At 41.8% G+C, this 22695-nt stretch overlaps 1 protein-coding gene across 1 annotated transcript in view; it reads left to right on the top strand.

Moving 5' to 3' along the window:
• The window catches only part of BLVRA (biliverdin reductase A), a 36980-nt gene that overhangs the window by 13423 nt on the left and 862 nt on the right, over nt 1-22695 (top strand). Inside the window, exons 3-7 of the mRNA XM_082691738.1 lie at nt 6954-7075; nt 8826-8945; nt 10613-10710; nt 15150-15257; nt 17420-17591. Of these exons, the coding sequence (XP_082547864.1) occupies nt 6954-7075; nt 8826-8945; nt 10613-10710; nt 15150-15257; nt 17420-17591 (620 nt within the window). The remainder of the gene's footprint in view (nt 1-6953; nt 7076-8825; nt 8946-10612; nt 10711-15149; nt 15258-17419; nt 17592-22695) is intronic.

Here is a 22695-nt window from a genome sequence, read left to right as displayed (position 1 = left end):
AGTGTCATTTGCAAATATCTTCTCCCATTATGTGGATTGTCTCTTTGTGTTGTTGACTATTTCCTTTGCTGTGCAAAAGCTTTTGATCTTGATGAAGTCCCAAATGTTCATTCTAGCTTTTGTTTCCTTTGCCTTTGGAGACACATCTTGAAAGAAGTTGCTGTGGCTGATGTAGAAGAGGTTACAGCGTATGTTCTTCTCTAGGGTTTTGATAGATTCCTGCCTCATGTTGAGGTGTTTCTTCCAGTTTGAGTTTATCTTTGTGCATGGTGTAAGAGAATGGTTGAGTCCAATTTTCCCAGCATCATTTATTGAAGAGACTGTCTTTTTTCTGTTGGATATTTTTTCCTGCTTTATCGAACATTATTTGACCATAGAGTTGCAGGTCCATATCTGGGCTCTCTACTCTGTTCCACTGGTCTATGTGTGTGTTTTTGTGCCAGTACCATGCTGTCTTGGTGATCACAACTTTGTAGTAAAGCTTGAAATTAGGCAATGTGATGCCCCAGTTTTGTTTTTCTTTTTCAACATTTCCTTAGCAATTTGGGGTCCTTTCTGATTCCACACAAATTTTAGGATTGTTTGTTCTAGCACTTAGAAAAATGCCGGTGGAATTTTGATCAGGATGGCATTGAAAGTATAGATTGTTCTGGGCTGTATACACATTTTAACAATATTTATTCTTCCAATCCATGAGCATGGAATGCTCAATGTAGTGCCAGGGTGGCTCAGTCAGTTAAGGGTCTGCTTTCAGCTTGGTTCATGCTCTCAGGGTCCTGGGATCAAGTCCTGTATCAGACTCCCTGCTTAGTGGGGAGTCTCCTCCCTCTGCCTCTCCCCACTGCTTGAGCCTGCGTGCATGCGCTCTCTCTCTCTAGCAATAAATAAAATCTTAAAAAAAAAAGACAATACTTTTATAAAATTAGTTATGCTAGGAATCATTTCATATTATAAGAAAATTACCAATAACTTTCATGAGCATAAATGCAAACATTTTTAATAAGATTTTAGCAACTAGAATCATCAGTATATAAAAAAGATAATGCAAGGCCAAGTGAGGTTTATCCTAGGAATGAAAGGTATTACTGTATTAATAGAGTTTAAGAAAAGTTTAAATGATCACATCAGTAGACTCAGAAAAGGCATTTGATAAAACTAGACCATTTATAATTTTTTAAAAATCTCAGCAAAATATGAATAGGAGAAAATATTCACATCCTGATAAAGGGTATCTACAAAAAAAAAATCTACATTTAACATCATTTTTCATATTAAAGACCCAGTGTTTTCTCCCTGAGATTAAAAATGAGGCAAGAATGTCTGTTCCCACTAATCTAAGTCAGAATCATAGCAGAAGACCTACCAGTGCAATAAGGCAAGGAAGTTGAATAAAGCACTTTAGATTGAGAAGGAAGAAGTGAAACCATCTCTATTTATGTTTGACTTATGGTCTATGTAGAAAATCGGACTCAATATACAAAAATCAATTATATATTTGCAATAAACAGTTTAAAAGTGGAAGCAAAAAATAAATACTATTTACAGCAGCACTAAAAATCACAAAATACTTAGGTATAAATTTAACAAAACAAGATTCCTACACTGAAAATGACAGAATAAAAGTAATCAAAGAATAACATATGAAGATATATATCATGTTCATGAATGTGAAGATTCACTATCCCAAGTTGTTTCTTTTTTTCCCAAACTTATCTATAGAGTCAATGTAATCCCATTCAAAATCCTGGCAGATTTTTTCTTTTTGTTAGAAATTGACAAGTTTATGGTAAAACTTTTATGTAAAGGCAGAACTACAGTTTTGGAAAAGAAGGGAAAAAAGTTGGAAGGTTGACAGTAGCTGATTTTAAAACTTACTATAAAACTGCAACAATTGAGACAATATCACAAAGGTACAAAGGGATTTCAGTGGGAAAAAAAGTTATTCTCAATAAATTTTTGTTGGAACAATTGGATATCATACGCAAAGAGGGGGAAAAGCTCATTATGGCTTCCAGAGCAGATGGTACATTAGCTGGGCGTGAAGTCTGGGTATATTTACATACAAGCCTGGCATACCTCTGCCTCACTGTGGGCAATTGATTCAGCCTGTGGAATACACATTCGAGAGGCTGCCTCTCTACCCAAAAATGTTTTTAGAAGAACCTTGATTCATACCTTACACCATATACAAAAACTAATTCAAATGAGAACATAAAGTAACTGAAACTTTAAGCCTTCAACTGTTAAATCGCTGAGAGAACGCATAGGAGAAAGTCTTTGTGTCTTTGTGTTAGCCAGAAGAATGATACATTAAATTTTTTTGATAATTTGGACTTCATCAAAATTAAGACTTCAAGCTCCTAGAAAGACATTCTTAAGAAAATGAAAAGACGTGCTATGGACTGGAAATTACAAATTTGACAAATGAATTCAGTATCAAAAATATATGAAGAACTCTAAAAACTCACTATAAGAAAACAACCGAATAGAGGTTCGCAAATGATTTGGATAGACACAGCGCCAGTGTAGATATACAGATGGCAGATAAGCACATGAAACAGCCCTTAACATCACTAGTCATTATGGAAATGTAAGTAGAAGCCACAGATACCACAACATACCAGTTAGAATGGCTACAATGAAAAGGAGGAGAAAAACCTGATAGAACTAGATGTTGGTGGAACGCCATGAGAATGCACAATAGTACATAGAGTCATTCCAGGATTCACTGTGGTAAACAGTTTGGCAATTTCTCATAAAGTTAAATCTACGCGTGACATAAAACCCAGCAAACATAACATATGATTTACTGTAAGTCTCAAACAAATCACTTAAATATATGACCCAGCACTCATACCCAGGTATTTACCCAAGTTAAATAAGAACCATGTTTAATTTACACAAAAACTAGTCAATGAGACTATAGCAGCTTTATTCATAATAGAATAAATTATGAATTCATTCAAACTGGGAGCAGGAGAAATGCTCTTCATTTGTCAAATGGATAAACATATCTGTGTATTCATACAGTAAACTACTGCTACTTAGGTAAAAAAAGAAGAAGAAGAAGAAAGAAAGAAATTACTGGTACATGTAACAACGTAGATAAAAAATGCATTTTTTATGCACTACATATTGTATAACTTCATTTATATGACTTTCTGGAAAAGCCAAAACTATTGAGAGAGTAAGCAAACAGCGGTTGCCTGGAGTGGGAGTCAGGTTTGACTACAAAGGAGCATAAGTAATTTTGGAGGAGGATGATAGAGCTATTTGGTATCTTGATTTGTGGTGGTAATATGACTGTATGTTGGTCAAAACTCATAGACATTTACTAAAATGGGTGAATTTTACTGGATGCAAAAAAAAATAATAATAATAATCTAACCAATAGCATTAGAAAGGACTTCATAAGATGCCCAGGTCTTCAAAGCTTTGAAGACTTACAGGTGGGCAGTAGGGAGGAGCTCAAGGGACACAGGATTTGCAAAGGCTTAAAGGTAGCAAACGTACAAAGTTTTACGTACTTTCCAGTTGTTTGGAAAGTTAGAAGTCTAAAGGTACGCAGTGGGAGAGGTGACCAGAAGTAGAGCCAAGTTTGGAAGTCCTCAATGTTTGGTAAAGAAGTCTTTGGTAAAGATTTTCCTACCCTCTTATTTATTTATTTATTAAATATCTGTTTTTAAATTTTATAGACAAAAGTGGTTTTAAAATATTTAAGTGATAAGTATTATATAAAGAAGAAAAGTTTTAAGATAAGAGAGAGATGGGAGATACCAGACAGCTTTATGTGTTCTTCTTTTTTTTAATGCAGTCAACCAAAATGGTTGTTTTTATTTTAATACTCGGGCCTTTCTGCTTGCTTGTTTTTAAATTGCCTTTTAAAAAAAATTTAAATTTAATTAATTAACATATAATGTATTATTAGTTTCAGAGGTGGAGTTCAGTGATCCATCAGTCTTATAACACCCAGTGCTCATTACATCCCCTGTCCTCCTTAATGTCCATCACCCAGTTACCCTAAGACTTTCATATTTAAGTACAAGACGTATGTTGTTGCATGTTTTATGATTATATCCACTATTTCCAAGCCCTGCAGGTATCTGCCTCCCTTGAAGCCTTTGAAAGAATGCCTCCTTCTGCCTCATTTGCCCCCATGTAACTGTGTGGGTCATTTACTCAGTATATACAGGTCTTTGTTCAAAGCTGCCTCCTCAGAGAGGCTTTCCTTCACCACCCCTTCAAAACCAAAGCACCCCCTCCTATAATCTCCCTCTATGCCCTTTACCCCACTTCATTATCTTGGTAGTGCACACTATCACTTGACATTTATTCATGTGTTGACTTGTTTGCTCTCTTCCTTCTTTAAGATCTCTGTTAAGAGCAGGGTCTGTCGGGGCACCTGGGTGGCTCAGTGGGTTAAGCCGCTGCCTTCGGCTCAGGTCATGATCTCGGAGTCCTGGGATCGAGTCCCACATCGGGCTCTCTGCTCAGCAGGGAGCCTGCTTCCTCCTCTCTGCCTGCCTCTCTGCCTGCTTGTGATCTCTCTCTGTCAAATAAATAAATAAAATCTTAAAAAAAAAAAAAAAAAAAAGAGCAGGGTCTGTCCACAATACATCCCTGGAGTCTGACACTTTTTCAAAGTAAACTATACATGCAAAGGCCCTGAGGTGCAAAATGACTGTGACATGCTAAAAGAGGGCCTTTGCATGTATGGTTTACTTAAGACGGCCAATGTGACAAGAAGGAGAGGGCTAGGAGATGAGCTTAGAGAAATAGGCAGGGGCCAGATCACAAAGGCCTTTGTAGACCACAGCAAGTGGTTTGGGCTTAATTCTGAGTATAACAGGTGGCTTCCTGAGAGTTGAAACCTGGGTGGGGAGGGGCAGATAATTAACTGATTATATTTAGTCTAAAGATCATTTTGCTACTGTATGAAGAGTAGACAGAATAGGGCAAAGAGTAAAGCAAAGGAACCAGTTAGAAAGTTTGCTGGAACTGTCGAATGGATGAGATTGTGACTTGGGAGAGGGAGTAGCAATGAAGATGGACAGAAGTAGATAGAAGGCTTTTGGATGGATCTTGACAACTTGTTGATGAATTGGGTATGGAATGGGGGACAGAGGAAAAAAGCAAGGATAATTCCCAAGTTTAGGGACCCGAGCAGCTAAGTGAATGGTGTGGCATTTACCGAGATGGGAGAATCTGAGGGAACTACACCTTGGGTGAGGGCCTGGAGTAGAGAATGAAGTATTTTTAATGTTTTTGTTCCATGAACACCCAGGGGCAGAGGGTTTTTTTTTTTTTTCTATCTTAAAGTATGTTTTTAATTGTGATTTAATTGACATAGAATAATATATTAGTTTCAGGTATACAGCATAATGATTCAGCATTTTTTTTTTTTTTTTAAAGAACTTGGACTTAAGTATTTTTCTGTCTTTAGCCGGTGTCTTAGTTTGGGCTGCTATCAAAGCCGATAAAGTACCATAGACCGGATGGCTTATAAAAAACAGAAATTTATTTCTTCCAGTTCCAGAGGTTGGAAGTCTGAGATCAGGTTCCATGGTCAAGTTCTGGTTGAGGGCTCTCTTCTGGTTACAGACTGCTGACACCTGGGCAGAGCACAGAGAGAAGCAGCAAGGTCTCTTGTGACTCGTCTAAGGGCACTAATCCCATTCATGAGGGCTTCTGCCTCGTGACCCCATTTAAACCCAGTTACCTCCCCAAAAGCCCCATCTCCTCATACCATCATACTAGGGATTAGGGTTTCAATATATGAATTTTGGGAGGACACCATCAGCCAGTAACAGCTGGGAAATGAAGGGCTTTAACAGGGGAGGGACTGCAGTTTTATCTTAAGCAGCTGCTCTGGGAAGCCTGTGGGCGATGCGTGGGAAGGATGGGCTTGGAAGGAGTGAGACCAGGTGACTTAGGCAAAGAAATCCTGGGCCAGCCCTAGAGCTGCGGACACAAGGAGGGGCAGAATCAGTAGGAAATGGTGACAGACACATATCACGGGTGGCAGGAATGGGTGAATCCAAGATGACATTCCCATTTCTACACTCGGAGACACCCTAGGAGGACTGGGTTCGAGGTAGAGGTCATTTCTATCAGTTTGGATGAATTGAGAGGCTCTGTAACTTTAAGAATCGACTTAATTTTTCACTCTGGTACTATTTGCATACAGCCCTTCACAGTCCACCCGAATACTAGGGAAAGCTAGGTAAGCTTTCCCCGGAGAGTGGGAGTGAAATTGGCTGGAAGTCAGAAGCTGTAGTGGGGCATCTGAATAAGGTGACCGACCGCTCATGGCTTGCCCCGTGTCCTGGGTGGCAGCATCTCTCTAAGAATGAGCCCTCCTGTATCAGATTGCATGCCCCCTGGAGAAAGGATTCAGGGAGTACAGAGGTACGTCTTAAAGAGGGAAATCTCTCATCGTTGGAGAGGAGGTGGTGGAAATGGAACGCCAAGCGTGAGGAGCCTTCTCTGCGGATGACACCGTCAGAGCGTCTCTAGAAATATGTGCTGGGGGATGCCTGGTGGCTCAGTGGATTAAAGCCTCTGCCTTCGGCTCAGGTCATGATCTCAGGGTCCAGGGATGGAGCCCCGCGTTGGGCTCTCTGCTCAGCAGGGAGCCTGCTTCCTCCTCTCTCTCTCTCTCTGCCTGCCTCTCTGCCTACTTGTGATCCTTGTCTGTCAAATAAATAAATAAAATCTTAAAAAAAAAAAAAAAGAAAGAAATATATGCTGGGTGGAGCTCACTGCTCCCAGGCTCTCGGCTCAGGGAGTGTCTTAGTCCCCCCCATATGCTGTGGCTTCATGTCTGTTCTGGGTCGGCTCCTTTTCTCCCTTGTCTGGACTCTACTGGTCCTGCTGATGTGTCTTTGTTTTGCTGTTCTCTGCTGGAGGCTTTGACTGTTTTTAAAAATCCTTCCTTGGTCCTTGTGTTTCAGCCTGAGAGGAAGTTCGGAGTGGTGGTGGTTGGCGTTGGCAGAGCCGGCTCTGTGCGGATCAGGGACTTGCGGAATCCGCATCCTTCCTCAGCATTCCTGAACCTGATTGGCTTCGTGTCCAGGTGGCTGGCATTTATCCTGTGCCTTGTAATTCGTGGCAAAACCAATGAGGTGAATTAGGGTTTGGGACATAGAGATTCTCCAGACCCAGGAAGAGAGAGAGCCAGCTCTGGGGTCATTCCAGGGAACCGTGCTCAGGGTCAACCCCACTAGATCGCAAGTTGGGATGAGTCTGGGAGCCGGAGTCCTGGACCTGCAGTGGGGATATACAGCGAAGACAAAGGCAGGGAAGATGAGAGTAGGGCCTGATGGTGACACAAGGGGCACAGTGAACACATGGTGGCTTGGCCTGAAAGAAGGCCATCGGTGTGTGCCATTTAATCATTATATCAGTTATCGTCATAGCCATCCATGCAATGGCCCTGGGCTTTACAAGCCTTACCAGCTATTTGATACAGATAGCATTATGAACCCCGCTTTACAGATAAAGAAACTGAGCCACAGAGAGGTTATGTAATTTGCCTATGGACACACAGCTAGAAAGTCTAAGGCATAACTTTGAATACACGTCTGTTCGATTCCAAAGCCCATCATCTAAGCAACATGTATTCTTTTCCCTTTGGTAATTTTGAGCCTCACTTTTATCCCCTGTAACTCAGTCAAAACCAAACTTCTCACTGTGTTTCTTCTCTGACACACACTCACGCAGTCCCTTCCTCCACCACTCACCACTTCCTTACATACGCCAGTCACCGAACTCACACGGTATGAGGTCATTTATGCGTGTTAATTGTGAACAAGATGTAGACACTGTGTTGGCTGAGGAGAGAGGATGGGGAGCAACCTAGGTACCTCTCTCTGCTTTTTAATGCTTTAGAGAAATCGAACAAAGCGTGGTTAACTGCTGTGATGGTCCACACAGACCATCCGGGGCACTAGAGAGACCCGGAAGTGGTAGGAATCTGCCCTTGGTCAGTCTTCTCCCCTCAGTAAGAGTCGAAGGGACTTGCACATAAACGGGAGATCAAAATGACTATTCACCAGCGCTGTAACTCCCATTACAGCCCTACCTGAAGCTGGATTGAACACAATAGTTGGGTTCAAGGCTGAAGTGGGGCCTCTCCTTGTCCCTGAAACCCCAGTCCTCTGCTAGCTGGCTGCCGTGCCTGATATAGTGACGACTTCTAAGCTACTCAAGTCATATGGGAAGATGGCCAGCTCACACCCCCTGCTTTACTGCACCCCTACCTTTATCACACTGTTCCCCTTCTCACATGCTCTGTTTCTCACATGCTACCTGCTAAGTCCTACCATCCCCCCAGGAAGCCTCCTCCAAAACCCTAGATTAGATGTTCCTCACCTTAATTGAACTTCCCACCTGAACCGCCAAGCACGACAGCTCTCATGTTCGTGTAGTGTTGAGCTTACATATTTACATGTGTGTCTTCCTTCTTTTCTTAGACTGTGAGTGAAGTCTGGTAGTCCTAATGCTTAGTGGTCCTCGAGACCACTTCTTCTGTGATAAAAGGAGAGCAGTTGTTTTCATTTTAGAGACGGACTAATTCAAAGACTGCCAGGTCCTACAAGCTGTTAGCAGTAGTGTCGGCACTCAATGCCAGGTGTCTTGACTTAAACCTGTATTTCTCACTCTGTGGCGGGTAATGTCCTGGAAGTGGGAGGGAGGGAGGGAATTAATTTCTTCTTTCCAAAAGCTGGTTACCAGGACATAGTTGGGAGGTGAGGAAAAGGATGGTGCTCACTTATCAGATATGCTGTGGACTTTTGGGTAGCATTTTTGTTATTCTCAAATAGACGAGAGCTTGGGAACATTGACGAAGTCCGGCAGATTTCCTTGGAAGATGCTCTTTCCAGTGAAGAGGTTGAGGTCGCTTTTATCTGCAGTGAGAGCTCTAGCCACGAAGACTATATCAGGTGGGTTTTCAATGTCGGTGGTCCTTACCTTGCACAGCAGAGCAGGAGCATAAAAATGACGGGGCAAACTGAAATCTCTTAAAGAAATTTTAATAACTGAAGGGGAAATTCACAGTGGAGCCATCACCTTTAAAAATTGTCAAAATGCTAGGGGCACCTGGGTGGCTCAGTAGGTTAAAGCCTCTTCCTTTGGCTCAGGTCATGGTCTCAGGGTCCTGGGATCGAGCCCCACATTGGACTCTCTGCTCAGCAGGGAGCCTGCTTCCTCCTCTCTCTCTGCCTGCCTCTCTGCCTACTTGTGATCTCTGTCTGTCAAATAAATATATAAAATCCATTAAAAAAAATGGTCAAAATGCTAAAAACTCTAACTATGAGTTACAAATGTGGAAGAAAATGAAAACTACGTCAAACTAATATTTATTTGGTATACTATAATTTAAAACAATACAAAGAATTGAAGGGTGTTCTTTATAAAAGAATTCATTGACAGCAGATTGAATAGTGCTTCCTCTTGTCATACTGGGAAGTGGAGCCAGTATCTTCATGGCACTTTGGCAAATTGTCGTAATCCTTTCTAAGTTTGGATCAGCTGTCACCATTGTATCCTTTGTTGCTTTTAACATTTTAAGTATCTCCAAGAGTTCAGGAATGGCTTTTGCCATGAGAGAGGGACAGAAAGAAGGTAGTGGTGACATCGGAGAGGGCAGATGACATTATAAAGCAAGAGAAGTGACACGTCCCCCTGCCATACCTTCAGATGTGAAGCCTAGAGCCCTTCGAGCCTTTGGGGGGACTGCGCCTGGAAGGGGGAGCCCCACGCACGACCTGACAGCCACGCCCTTGAGTCTCACATCCCTTTTCGGTCCTTACATTAAATCGCAGCTGCCAGCGTGCTGTTCCCCAGGATAGGCTGCTCCCTCCTGGCCGCTTCAGCTCCAGTGTAGAAAGAAATACCTTTCCTTGGTTCCCTTTACCCTACTTTGGCACCAGAGTGTATTTCCTTAAAAAGGTGATTTTGTAGTTTATAAATGTTTGCACCTTAGGAGTATCTGGAGAATAAAATCCAAACTTCTGAGCAGAGCATTCTAGGTTCTGCACAGTCAGGCTCTCAGCTACTTTTATGACTTTGTTTCCCTCTCCCGCCAGTAGTCTACTCCCCAGCTGTGCTGAAACTCCTGCCATGACCCCAGTGGACAAATCTCCGTACCCTCATCTTGTAGGTCGCACCTGGAAAATGCCTCCTTACATGTCAGATGATTGAAGCCTTTTCATACTGACCAAGGCAGCGCTGGCTGTTAATGGGTGTGGTAGGCTGTGTGTATGGCTCCCACGGGATAATAGGCAATTTACAGGTTAATGTCATTTGTTTCTCCTCCGGAGTAGCAGGCAAATAGTACCTAGTTGACTATATGAGTGTAGTCATGAATGATGAGTATAGTCAGTGAACGAATGAATGTTCAAATGAACACATAACCGGAACGCCTCTTCTAGCTTAGGAGAAAGGGACAGGAAGTACAGGTTAGCCTCTGGCCCCCACTCTCATCTGCATTCCTTCGTGACCCAGAGACTTACATGTATTTTTCACAGCCCGTTCTCTGTCATGCAAGGTGTTTTATTGACGCTTACTTGCAGTGTATTTTCTCTCTGTCTCTCTCTTTTTTCCAAAGGCAGTTCCTCAATGCTGGCAAGCATGTCCTTGTGGAATATCCCATGACGCTGTCTTGGGCAGCAGCTCGGGACCTGTGGAAGCTGGCAGAGCAGAAAGGTAATGTATAGTCTGTGGAACATGGACCCTCTTTTAGAGTTTCTGCAGGTAAAATGTCTTTGGTACCATCTTTATTATGCCTTCAAAACTCAATCCTATGCCAGATATGTCCCGTGGGCTCCCAGTCCCCTAGCCATCCCCTGTCCTGCGGACATAATGGGTGTGTGTGGAGGGCTAAGAAGGTGGAGAGATGAGTGGGGATTTGCAAACTTTTGTCAGAGACTTACAGCTTTTACTCTAATGAGAAGCATGAATTAGCTTCGACTTACGCTAGTGTCATGATATTATTCCACTGTTATTCATGCGATATTTACATTGCTAATGGAAAAATGTCCAAATCAGAGTAATTGATTGTCTTATCTGCATACTTTATAGTTTGTGCTGTTTCTCAAGAGGAGTGTCATTTATTAAATACTTACTATATCCCAGCAACTTGGCACTCTGCTAGGCACTTTATAAGTCATTTTATTTAATTTTCCTAGAAACCCTTGGAGGTAGGTATTTTCTCAAGCTTATGTAAAGGAATGTTACATAATTCCTTAGGTAAATTTGTATCTTTAGTGTAAATACCCAGTAGTGTAATTGCAGGGTCATAGGGTTGCTCTGTTTTCAACTTTTTGAGGAACCTCCATACCATTTTCCAAAGTGGCTGCACCAACTTGCATTCCCACCAACAGTGTAAGAAGGTTCCCCTCTCTCCACATCCTCTCCAACATTTGTTGTTTCCTGCCTTGTTAATTTTTACCATTCTAACCAGTGTAAAGTGGTTCGAATCACTGTGTAAAGTGGTTTGAAACCCTGATGGCTGATGATGTTGAACATTTTTTCATGTGTCTGTTAGCCATTTGTATGTCTTCTTTGGATAAGTGTCTGTTCATGTCTTCTGCCCATTTTTGATGTGATTATGTTTTTTGAGTGTTGAGATTGAGTTCTTTATAAATCTTAGATACCAGCACTTTATCTGTAATGTCTTCTCCCATTCTTTGGGTTGCCTCTTTGTGTTGTTGACCTTTACTTTGCTGTGCAGAAGCATTTGATCTTCACAAAGTCCCAAAAGCTCATTTTCGCTTTTGTTTCCTTTGCCTTTGAAGACATGCCTTGAAAGAAGTTGCTGTGGCCAGTGTTGAAAAAGTTACTGCCTATGTTCTCCTCTAGGATTCTGATGGATTCCCATCTCACATTTGGATCTTTCACCCATTTAGAGTTTATCTTTTTATATGGAATAAGAGAATGGTCGATTTCATTCTTCTGTACATAGCTGTCCAGTTTGCGCAGCACTATTTATTGAAGAGACTGTCTTTTTTCCATTGGATATTTTTTCCTGCTTTGTCGAAGAGTAGTTGACAATAAAATTGAGGTTCCACATCTGGGCTCTCTATTCTGTTTCATTGATCTATGAGTTTGTTTTTGTGCCAGTACCAAGCTGTCTTGATGATCACAACTTTTTATTATAGCTTGAAGTCAGGCATTGTGATGCCCCCAGCTTTGGTTTTCTTTTTCAACATTTCCCTGACAATACAGTGTCTTTTCCGGTTCAATACAAATTTTAGGATTGTATTTTGATCGGGATGGCATTGAAAGTATACATTGCTCTGGGTAGCATTGACATTTTAACAATGTTTTTTCTTCTACTCCGTGAGCATGGAATGTTTTTTCCAAATTTTTGTGTCTTCTTCGATTTCTTTCATAAATGTTCTGTAGTTTCTAGAGTATAGATTCTTTACCTCTTTGGTTAGGTTTATTTGTAGGTGTCTTATGGTTTACTATGTTGGACAATAATGGCCAGAGTGGACATCCTTGTCAGGTTTCTGATCTTAAGGAAAATGCTCTCAGCTTTTCCCTGTTGAGAATGACATTCACTGTGAGCTTTTCATAGATGGTTTTTATGAAATTGAGTAATGTTCCCTCTATCCCTACACTCGGAAGAGTTTTAATGAGGAAAGGATGTTGTATTTTGTCAAATGCCTTTTCTGCATCAATTGAGAGGATCATATGGTTCTTGTCTCTTCTTTTAATAATGTTTTTTGGCACATTGATTTGTGAATGTTGAACCACCCTTGCATCCCAGGAATAAATCCCACCTGGTCGTGATGGGAAATCCTGTGTGTTGGATCCTGTTAGCTAGGATCTTGTTCAGAATTTTGGCATCCATATTCATGAGGGATATTGGTCTGAAATTCTCCTTTTTGATGGGGTCTTTAGCTGGTTTGGTATCAGGGTACTGCTGGCCTCCTAGCACAAATTTGTAAATTTTCTTTCTCTTTCTGTTTTTTGAAACAGCTTCAGGAGGATAGGTATTATTTATTTTTTAAATGTTTGGTAGAATTCCCCTGGGAAATCCATCAGATCCTGGACTCTTGTTTTTTAGGAGGTTTTTGATCATTGCTTCAGTTTCCTTGCTGGTTATTGGTCTATTCAGATTGTCAATTTCTTCCTGTTTCAGTCTTGGTAGTTTATAGGTTTCCGGGAAGGCATCCATTTCTTCCAGGTTGCTTAATTTATTGGCATATAGTTGTTGATAATAATTTCTAATAATTGTTCTATTTCCTTGGTGTTAGTTGTGGTTAGTCATAGTCCCCCTTTCATTCATAATTATATTAATTTGGGTCCTTTCTCTTTTCTTTTGGATAAGTCTGGCCAGTGGTTTATCGATCTTCTTAATTCTTTCAGAAAACCAGCTTCTAGTTTTGTTGATCTGCTCTACTGTATTTCTGGTTTCTAATTCATTGATTTCTGCTCTAATCTTTATTATTTCTCTCATCCTGCATGGTTTAGGTTTTATTTGTTGTTCTTTCTCCAGTTCCTTTAAATGTAAGGTTAGCTTGTATATTCAGGATTTTTCTGCTTTTTTGAGTGAGGCTTGGATGGCTATGTATTTCCCCTTTAGTACTGCCTTTGCTGTATCTCACAGGTTATGGACCGATGTGTTTTCATTCTCGTTGGTTTTCATGAATGTTTCAGTTCTTCTTTAATTTCCTAGTTGACCCAGACATTCTTTAGCAGATGGTCTTTAGCTTCCAAGTATTTGAATTCCTTCCATATTTTTTCTTGTGATTGAGTTCCAGTTTCAAAGCATTGTGGTCTGAAAATAGGCAGGGAATAATCTCAGTCTTTTGGTATCAATTGAGACCTGATTTGTGACTCAGTATGTGGTCTATTCTGAAGAAAGTTCCATGTCCATTTGAGAAGAATGACTATTCTATTGTTTTAGGGAGGAATATTCTATGTATATCTATGAAGTCCATCTCGTCCAGTGTGTCATTCAAAGCTCTTGTTTCTTTGTTGATCTTCTGCTTAGATGATCTGCCCATTGCTGAGAGTGAGTGTTGTGGTTTCCTTCTGTGAAGGTAGTATTCTCAATATGTTTCTTTATTTTGGTTAACAGTTGGCTTATGTAGTTTGGCTGCTCCCATGTTGGGGGCATAGATATTTATAATTGTTATATCTTCTTGTTGGATCTCTTTAAGAATGACATAGTGTCTTTCTGTATCTCTTACTACAGTGATTAGCTTAAAATCTAAGATGTCTGATATGAGAATTGCTACCACAGCTTTCTTTTGAGGTCTGTTGTCATGAAAAATGGTTCTCCATCCCCTCACTTTCAGTCTTGATATATCATTAGGTACAAAATGAGTCTGTTGTAGACAGCATATAGATGGGTCATGTCCTTTTATTCAGGCTGCTAACCCTTACCTTTTCATGGAAGCATTTAGGTCATTCACTTTGAAAAATATGATTTTATTGCCATCATGTTGCCAGTGAAGTCATTGTTTCTATAGATAGTCTCTGCCCTCCCGTATTTATCACATTATTCCCAATAGCAACAGCTCAAATGCCCAGCAACAGATGAATATTTTACAAAGGTGTGGTCCGTGCCCGAAATGGAATATTCAGTTACGGGAAAGAAGGATGTCCTGCCATTTACAATATTTGAGCAAAATATGCTACATAAGATAATTTAGAGGAAGATAAGCACTATATGATATCACTATTTTGTGGAGCCCAGAGAGGCAAACCTGTAAAAAGACCCAGTGAAATGGTGATTAACAAGGGATAGGATGTGTGTGTGGGGTAATATTCAAGTTTCAGTGTACGAAGTTGCAACAAGTAGTAAATAAGCCAGTTCCTAGTTGGCTCTGTGTTTCTTATATTTTTATGCTGTGCTGCCCCCTTCTGGCTAGAAGTGAAGTTAGTGCTTCCCGGATCTTAATCTTGCCTTTGGGACAGGTGGGTACCATCTTGGTTTCTTAGGTTGCCATTTCTGTGGCAAGCCTAGAACTTGCACCGCCTTCAGCTGGGGTATGTAAGGGTACCGGGGTCCCCCGGCTGGTTCTGCGGTCTCTGTGTCCTGCGCTGGGGAAAGACAGACCTAGAATCTGGGATGCACGTATGACAGCTGATGATGACTGCCTTTTTTACGCCCGTTCTTGTCATGACAGGGAAGGTCTTGCATGAGGAGCACGTTGAACTCTTGATGGAGGAGTTTGCGTTCCTGAAAAAAGAAGTGGTGGGGAAGGATCTGCTGAAAGGGTCTCTTCTCTTCACAGGTCAGTTCAAGGTGGGGTCACAGGTCATGTGGAACCGGTGAGGCCGGCAGGCTAACTGGGCTCTTACCTAGTTCTCTCTCGTGTTTGGATTCATTTTCGCTAAAGACTCTCTGACTGAAGGCCACTTAATGTTATCTGCCCACGTGGCCACAAACAATAGAAATACCTGTTTTTCTTCTTTCTTCAAATGAGACTGAAGTGCTTGGTAGGCCTTAGGTGAAAAAGTATGTTAGAAATCTTAAACTGACCAATGCTGCCGTCCAAATCTATTAGGTGTAGAATTTTCCTTGTTAAATCCTAACGAATTGGAGGTGATTTTTCCATAGGAGGTTCAAAATGGACTGAGACAGGTTCTTGGGGAGGAGAACATTTTTAATCTCTCTGCAGAGCAATTAGAATATGCATGGCCCCTTTCTGCCTCTAATAAGTTACAAGGGCATTGGCTGCAGCCAGACTATGTGATCCACTGTATATTTGATTACATAAAGTTGGTCATTACTTGAGTAGCTCCATTAGCAATAGGAAATGAGCATCCTTGAGGCTCCTTTGTATGGACTCCTTATCTGGCTCTACCCTAAGGTAACAGGGCCACCTCTCCTGAGGGCTCTCCTTATGGAAGCAAAACCCTGATGTGGCCAGGCGTTAAGTGGTAAAACCATTCATCTCCTTATGAACGTCCACGTCCAGAAAATAACAGTGGGATATCATTTCGAAATCCACCTTCATTGTTTAACTAGCAATAGAGTCGTAACAAATAATAACCATTCATCTATACAAGGCACTGTGCTAAGTATGTGATATGCATTAGTTCATGTTAATTCATATGAAAATCCTATAAAGTGGGTATTAATACCTGCATTATACAGGAAAAAAGGAAGATCAGAGATGTGAGTAGCTTCACAGAGTTGACAAGGGGAGCCTAGTGGTGGAGCCAGACCCGGGCTCAGGCCCCTGACTTCATGGCTCAGACATCTGACGGCTGCTCTCATCCTCTCCAAAGCATAAGACCAGAGAGTGACCCACTGAGGAGGAGAAGTCTTGCTTTTATGAGTTTGATGCTTACGTCCTCATGTTTTCAAACTGTGTTGTCTATGAAACAGATAAATTTGTTGGCTTTTACTTATAACTTACCTTTTTTAAAGCATAGTCATAATTAGGGATTTCAAGTCAGTTTCAAATTTATAAGAAATCAGTGGTTTGTAAACAGCATAGCAGGTCTGTAGCCTTTTAGCTTTGGATTATGTTTAAAATTTGGGCCAGGGATAGTCAGGAACACTATCTTGGCCACACATATTTCTAACACAAATATTCTTTTTTTTTTAAAAGATTTTATTTATTTATTTGACAGACAGAGGTCACAAGCAAGCAGAGAGGCAGACAGAGAGAGAAGAAGGGAAGCAGGCTCCTTGCTGAGCAGAAAGCCCAATGTGGGACTCGATCCCAGGACCCTGGGATCATGACCTGAGCCGAAAGCAGAGGATTTAACCCACTGAGCCACCCAGGCGCCCCTCACACAAATATTCTTTTGAATGTACTTTTATATAGGAGATTATGAAGACTAAGGAAACACTTAACACTATATCAATTTTCTTGATTTTTGACATATTTATAAGTATTGCTGTTTTCTTCATAAGTATCTTGGTGCCTTCACCCTATTGTCATTTATACTGGTAGTTATATGGTATTTATAGGAATATAGACCTGGGCTAAAATACCTTGATTCCTCTTCTTTTACAAACCTTTAAGTCACTAACTGAAGAGGGTGTAGATGTTTGTAAATGTAAGTGTATATATGTTCTGTCTGCAAGCTATACATCCATATCCATATCTGGAGATATCGAATATATATATATATACACACACACACACACACACACACACATATATATTAGAAGCCTGAAATATTTTTATTATCCCGTGGGCTAGATGAATGACTGTTTCCAATAAAATGTCTTCTCCTCCTAACACAATGGAGTTGAGTAAAGAAGGCAGAAGAGAGACGCTTCTAGGAAAGAGTTTTCATTTGGGCACTAAATATCAGTGGTCACGTTGTGCAGCACTCGGGAGGTGAGGTTGCTTTGCCCCACTGCGGCCCCTGCCCACAAGCCCACTTTGCTGTCCACCTTCCTTCCCAGTCCCACGGTACCTGTCGTTCCCTACAGCTAGCCCGTTGGAAGAAGAGCGGTTTGGCTTCCCTGCGTTCAGTGGCATTTCTCGCCTGACCTGGCTGGTCTCCCTCTTCGGGGAGCTTTCTCTCGTCTCTGCCACTTTGGAAGAACGAAAGGAAGATCAGTATATGAAAATGACTGTGTGCTTGGAGACAGAGAACAAACGGTAGGTTGTGGGAAACTGAGGGGCAGGAAACTTGTGTGTCCACAAAGGTGAATCTAGACAAAGCCTGGGCGGGCCTAAGCCCCCGACCCCCGACTCTAGAAGGGCTGTCTGCATTTGTAGGTAGAACAGGTGCTGGAGTTTCACTTCGGTTGCCTCCTTTCATCCGCACAGCAGCCTTGTAAGTAAGGTAAGTAAGACAGACATGAGCCCCTTTGCCAGGAAGGAACTAGAGGCTTACAGAGTTCGGGCAGGTTGTGTAAGCCACACAAGTAAGCAGTACTTGCCACACACAGCCAGTGGCAGAAATCCAGTGACCTCTGTGACCTGAATTTTTTTTTCCAACATCTTATTGTGAAAGTTTCAGACATATGGTGAAGTTGGACGAATTTTGCAGTGAATTCCCAAAACTACAACCTAGATCTTGCCCTTAACATTTTACCCTGCTTGCTTCCTATGGCATCCCTCAGTGTGACCAAAATTTAAAGTTTTGTTTCTCAGCTTTATATCATACTGCCATACTGTTCCCAAAATGTTCTAATTCTTTATTTTTTTTATACCAAGTGTTTTTTTTTTTTTAAAGCACATTCATAGTTTTCCTTGAAAAGCATTGAGGCTTTGTAAAATATTTAAAACAGCACGTGTTTTGTACTGTTTCTAGTATGTGTTTCCAGGTAGCTGGGTCTCTTGGTAATAAGAGAAACAGGTGGGTTTTGACAAAATGAGAAAAGTATTTGAGTTCCTGAATGAAGTCTGATCTGTGTCCGTTTGAGGAGTTTCCTCTTGGCAAGGAAGGGAAAGGCAGAGGTCATAGATGCAGGTAAAGTAGGCAGAGCTTCGAAGTACCGCATTTGGGGTAATCACACTGGTGGGGCCTGGCCCTGACGCCGACGTTGTGAGTGTTAGAATGGTGGCTGTGGTCTGAGCGTCCCCGCAGCATGTGTAGCAAGAGCTAGAGGTCACATGGGTGCTGCAAGAACTCAGGAAAGGGGAACCTGGAGAGGCCAGGGGATGCTTCTCAGAGGAAAAGTTGCTTTGCTCAGCCTCGAAATCTGAGTAGGAGTCAGGGAATAAGATGTCATTATTGCAAAGGGAGGCAAGCATCATGCGAGGGCCTGGGGCAGATGGCAAACGCCGTATTATAATAAATTCTTAGTTTCGTAGAATACTTTGTACTTCACGGACTGTACTTTTAATCTCACACCACCACAACTGCGGAGGTAGAGTGATACGCTCCATATTCATGTTCACTGATTAGGAAATTATGGTGGAGGTAACATCTGAGGTTTTGCATTTCCTTAAACTTCACGTTATATGGAAGGACATAAGTTTTTGTAGGTGGATCAGAATGGTTTGAATATCTCTAATTTGTTTGTATCCAGTGTTAAAGCAGTAAATAAACAGCATTAATGTTAATTTTTGTCATCACACTATGAAATGTTTTAAAGCCTGTGTGCTTTTAAAACTAGCCATGGGCTGGGCGTCAGTGGGTTAAGTGTCTGCCTTTGGCTCAGGTTGTGATCCCAGGGTCCTGGGATGGAGACCCGGATTGGGCTCCCTGCTCAGTGGGGAACCTGCTTCCCCCTTTCCCTCTGTCTCTCCCCTGCTCACACACACTCTCTCTCTCAAATCAATAAATAAAACTCTTCAAAACAAAACAAAACAAAACAAAAAAAACAAGAACTAGCTGGGGGCTGAAACTCATATCATGTTAAATGTCAACCTCAGTTAAAACCAACAAAACTGGCCATGGAAATTAATGTTTAAAAAGGGAGACCAACTTTTTGTAAGAGTTTGTAATAATTATTTATTTTTAAAAGTCTGAGGCATAACCAAATTTTTTTTTTAAGATTTTATTTATTTATTTGACAGAGAGAGATCACAAGTAGGCAGAGAGGGAGGCAGAGAGAAAGAGGAGGAAGCAGGCTTCCCTCTGAGCAGAGAGCCTGATGCGGGACTTGATCCTAGGACCCCGAGATCATGACCCGAGCCGAAGGCAGCGACTTAACCCACTGAGCCACCCAGGCGCCCCATAACCAAATTTTTTTTAGATGAGCGGTTCAACACCTTAGTTTTAACTTAACACCTTAATTTAACTTCTGTCTCTTAGATTCTCTGTCTGACCTGAATATGAATTTTTGATTTATAGGCTATCATGGATTCATACGTGAATCATTTCAGTAACTTTCAGAATAGAAATCTCGGCTGACCGGCAGCTCTTCAAAGCACATGGGTTTCTGCTCAGCTTACATGGCCCTTGGTAGAGCGTGCCCCGTGACAAAGAGAAGCCGGCTTATCCCGTGAATGCGGTCTTGGCTGCTGACCGTACCTTGTCAAGTAAGCTTGTCCCAGTCTGCAGGCCAGAGCTTCCTAAAGCTGCAAAAAATGTCCTTCCAGGGTTGTTACTACACATTAGGAGACGAGGCATGATCTTGAAAAATTAAAGTAAAAGGACAGACAAGCAAGACAGATCATTACTTGAATCCCCATTGTGCCAGTGCTAGTGGATGTTTACTGTTTACAGCAGTTACTATATGTGTGAGGCACATGGCCCTTTAACAAAGAGTTTCTCATATAATCTTTATACCAACTCTCTGAAGTGGCCTTATTACTCACACCTGGGAAACTGAGTCTCAGAGCGGTTAAGAAACTTGCTAAGGGCACAGAACTAAGTGATTGTGTGAGAGTCACACTTAGGCAGCCTATCTCCTGTCCCCAAGTTGTCACACCTTCTCCCCAAAAATGCATGGGAAGGCTACAAGAAAGTTACACCCTACAAAACATCATCAGACCTTGTCTTTCCCTTATGGCAGTCCTCACCCAGCAGCGGGGCAGATGTCACCGTCTTAGATCCCAAGGTCATCCAGGAAACCCCAGTGCAGCTGATTCTCAAGCCCATGTTCTTTCCATCTTGCCAGCGGTTTTCACACTTTGTATAAAGACACAAAATACTTCTTTAATCCAAACCCTATGTGGATAGTCAGCGTACAGCAGTTACAGGTTTCATCTGTCCTGTCGAGACCAGCCGGCAGGAGTGCTATGGAAGCCGTGCATTTCCCTGCCTGCTCGTCCTTCCAGGCCTTGGGGGAGAGCACCGTTAAAAATCACCGCCTCTGCTGGGCCGGCAGACCTGTGCTGATACTAGGGATGTGGATGTGGTTGAACACCTTCCTGGAGAGGGTGAGAAGTAGGAAGCATTTTTGTAGGGAGTCCATGCCCACGTTGACAAATGCAGATATTTGCAAATGAAGGTTTCACCGAGAGGAAGCATGGAGAAGCTGTCTGTGAGTTTAAAGCTTGCGTTTTTGTTTGGGATGTCTGGAGCTAACTGTTGTCTGGGCTCAGAGCTTGAGCGGACCCCGTCCCATCCTCAGCTGGCAATAAAGTGCCAACATTCAGTATTCTCACTTAAACGTGAGTAGGAGATTAGGAAACCAGGACTTTTCAAGTTCTTCACGGACAGGACCACAGAATAAGGAAGTTTATCTGTCAACATCTCTCCTGATGTCTCCCTACATACATAGGTATTGGCTTGGCTCCCCCTTTATGTACTTCCTCTTAAACACACACCTACTGTAGTGTAGGCCTTGGGCAGCTAGGTTAGCTGAAGGGGAGGACCCCTTTTCCCAGCTCAAAGGCAGCCTTGAGTTCTGTCCAACACCCAAAACATTCTTGAGTGACCTGCTTGGGTCCTTTTCCTTTTCCTATAACCTCACACCTAAATCTTAAACCGTACCAGGGACCATCAGTCTGGAGGCAGAAAAATCCAAAAGGTAGCTTCCCTTCTTCCTTAGTGACACTGGTCTAATCTGCCTACCCCAGGCCTGACCTATTGCAGCTCAAAGGAAGAAGAGAGAGGACATCTGAGGAATGGTGACAGGAGAGGAAAAGGCTAGAGAACTTGAAGTGTACTCAAGATTTAACACCTTCCCTATTCACACTGAAAACTGTCAGCACAGTTGTCCAACAAAATTGCTTTGTCCTTCACCCTGACTCATTGCTTTAGGAAAAGAAAAGGGAGGGGAAAGCAAAAAGAAGTAGCCAGAGGCCAACCACAAGCCATCTCATTCCCAGAACTTTGTTCTAAGAAAAAGACGGGAAAACTATATATGCATGTATATGTGCGACGATGTTGAATGCAGAGCGTTCGTGTTAATTTAAAATTGAAGAGGCTTAAATATTTGGCAGTATTAAAATATTATTAGTTGTGCATGATGTGCCGAAAAAATAATCAAAACACCACCATAGGATCATACAAATATTGTAAAACAAGTAGAAGCAGCATAATCAAAAAGTATTTTCACTTGATGATTTGTATGCCATCTGCATATAGGCAAAGATTTGGAAGGATTCTCTCAAGTTGAAGATTGTTTTATTTAGGTGAAAGAACCGTGATTTTTTTTTCCATTCAAAATATCCCTAAATCAGTACCATATTGTTTTTAGAATATATATATATATATATTTTTTTAACTTTATTTATTTATTTGGCAGAGATCACAAGTAGGCAGAGAGGCAGGCAGAGAGAGGGGGGGGAAACAGACTCCCTGCTGAGCAGAGAGCCCGATGTAGGGCTCGATCCCAGAACTCTGGGATCATAGCCCGAGTCGAAGGCAGAGGCTTAACCCACTGAGCCACCCAGGTGCCCCTAGAATATATTTTTAAAAAGCAGATTTTGTGTCTTTTACTGTCATTTTATTCAGTGGAACTACTTTAGGTCAGAGCCTACCTAGGAGATTTCTCTGTGTTTCATTAAGCAGATAACACAGCTTTGATCTACTACAAAGACAGAAAGGTTAATCCTAGAGAAAGGAGGGACTTTGGAGAAGTGGAGTCTGTCCTATTTGGATTTTAGGTTTTGTGACTGCTGACCGTAGCAGGAAGCTGGGGGGAGGCAGATTTGAAACAGAAACAGGTGCTTTGTTAGTCAGCAGGCAGGTGCTTTCCGGAGTGTGCGCTGGGCTCATAGACTTCTTTGAGAATGTGACCAAAGCACTGCTTTCCATTAAAATGCACAAACACAGGGAGAAAACAGTTTTGCACACCTTCTCAGGTGGTATATACATTCCCTGTAGCCCTTATCTGGATCCCTTTATGTATGAGATTCA

Source organism: Mustela nivalis (genome assembly GCF_964662115.1).
Source record: "Mustela nivalis genome assembly, chromosome: 12".
In the NCBI taxonomy this organism is placed as follows: Eukaryota; Metazoa; Chordata; class Mammalia; order Carnivora; family Mustelidae; genus Mustela; species Mustela nivalis.
This window is presented reverse-complemented; position numbering and strand designations above follow the sequence as displayed.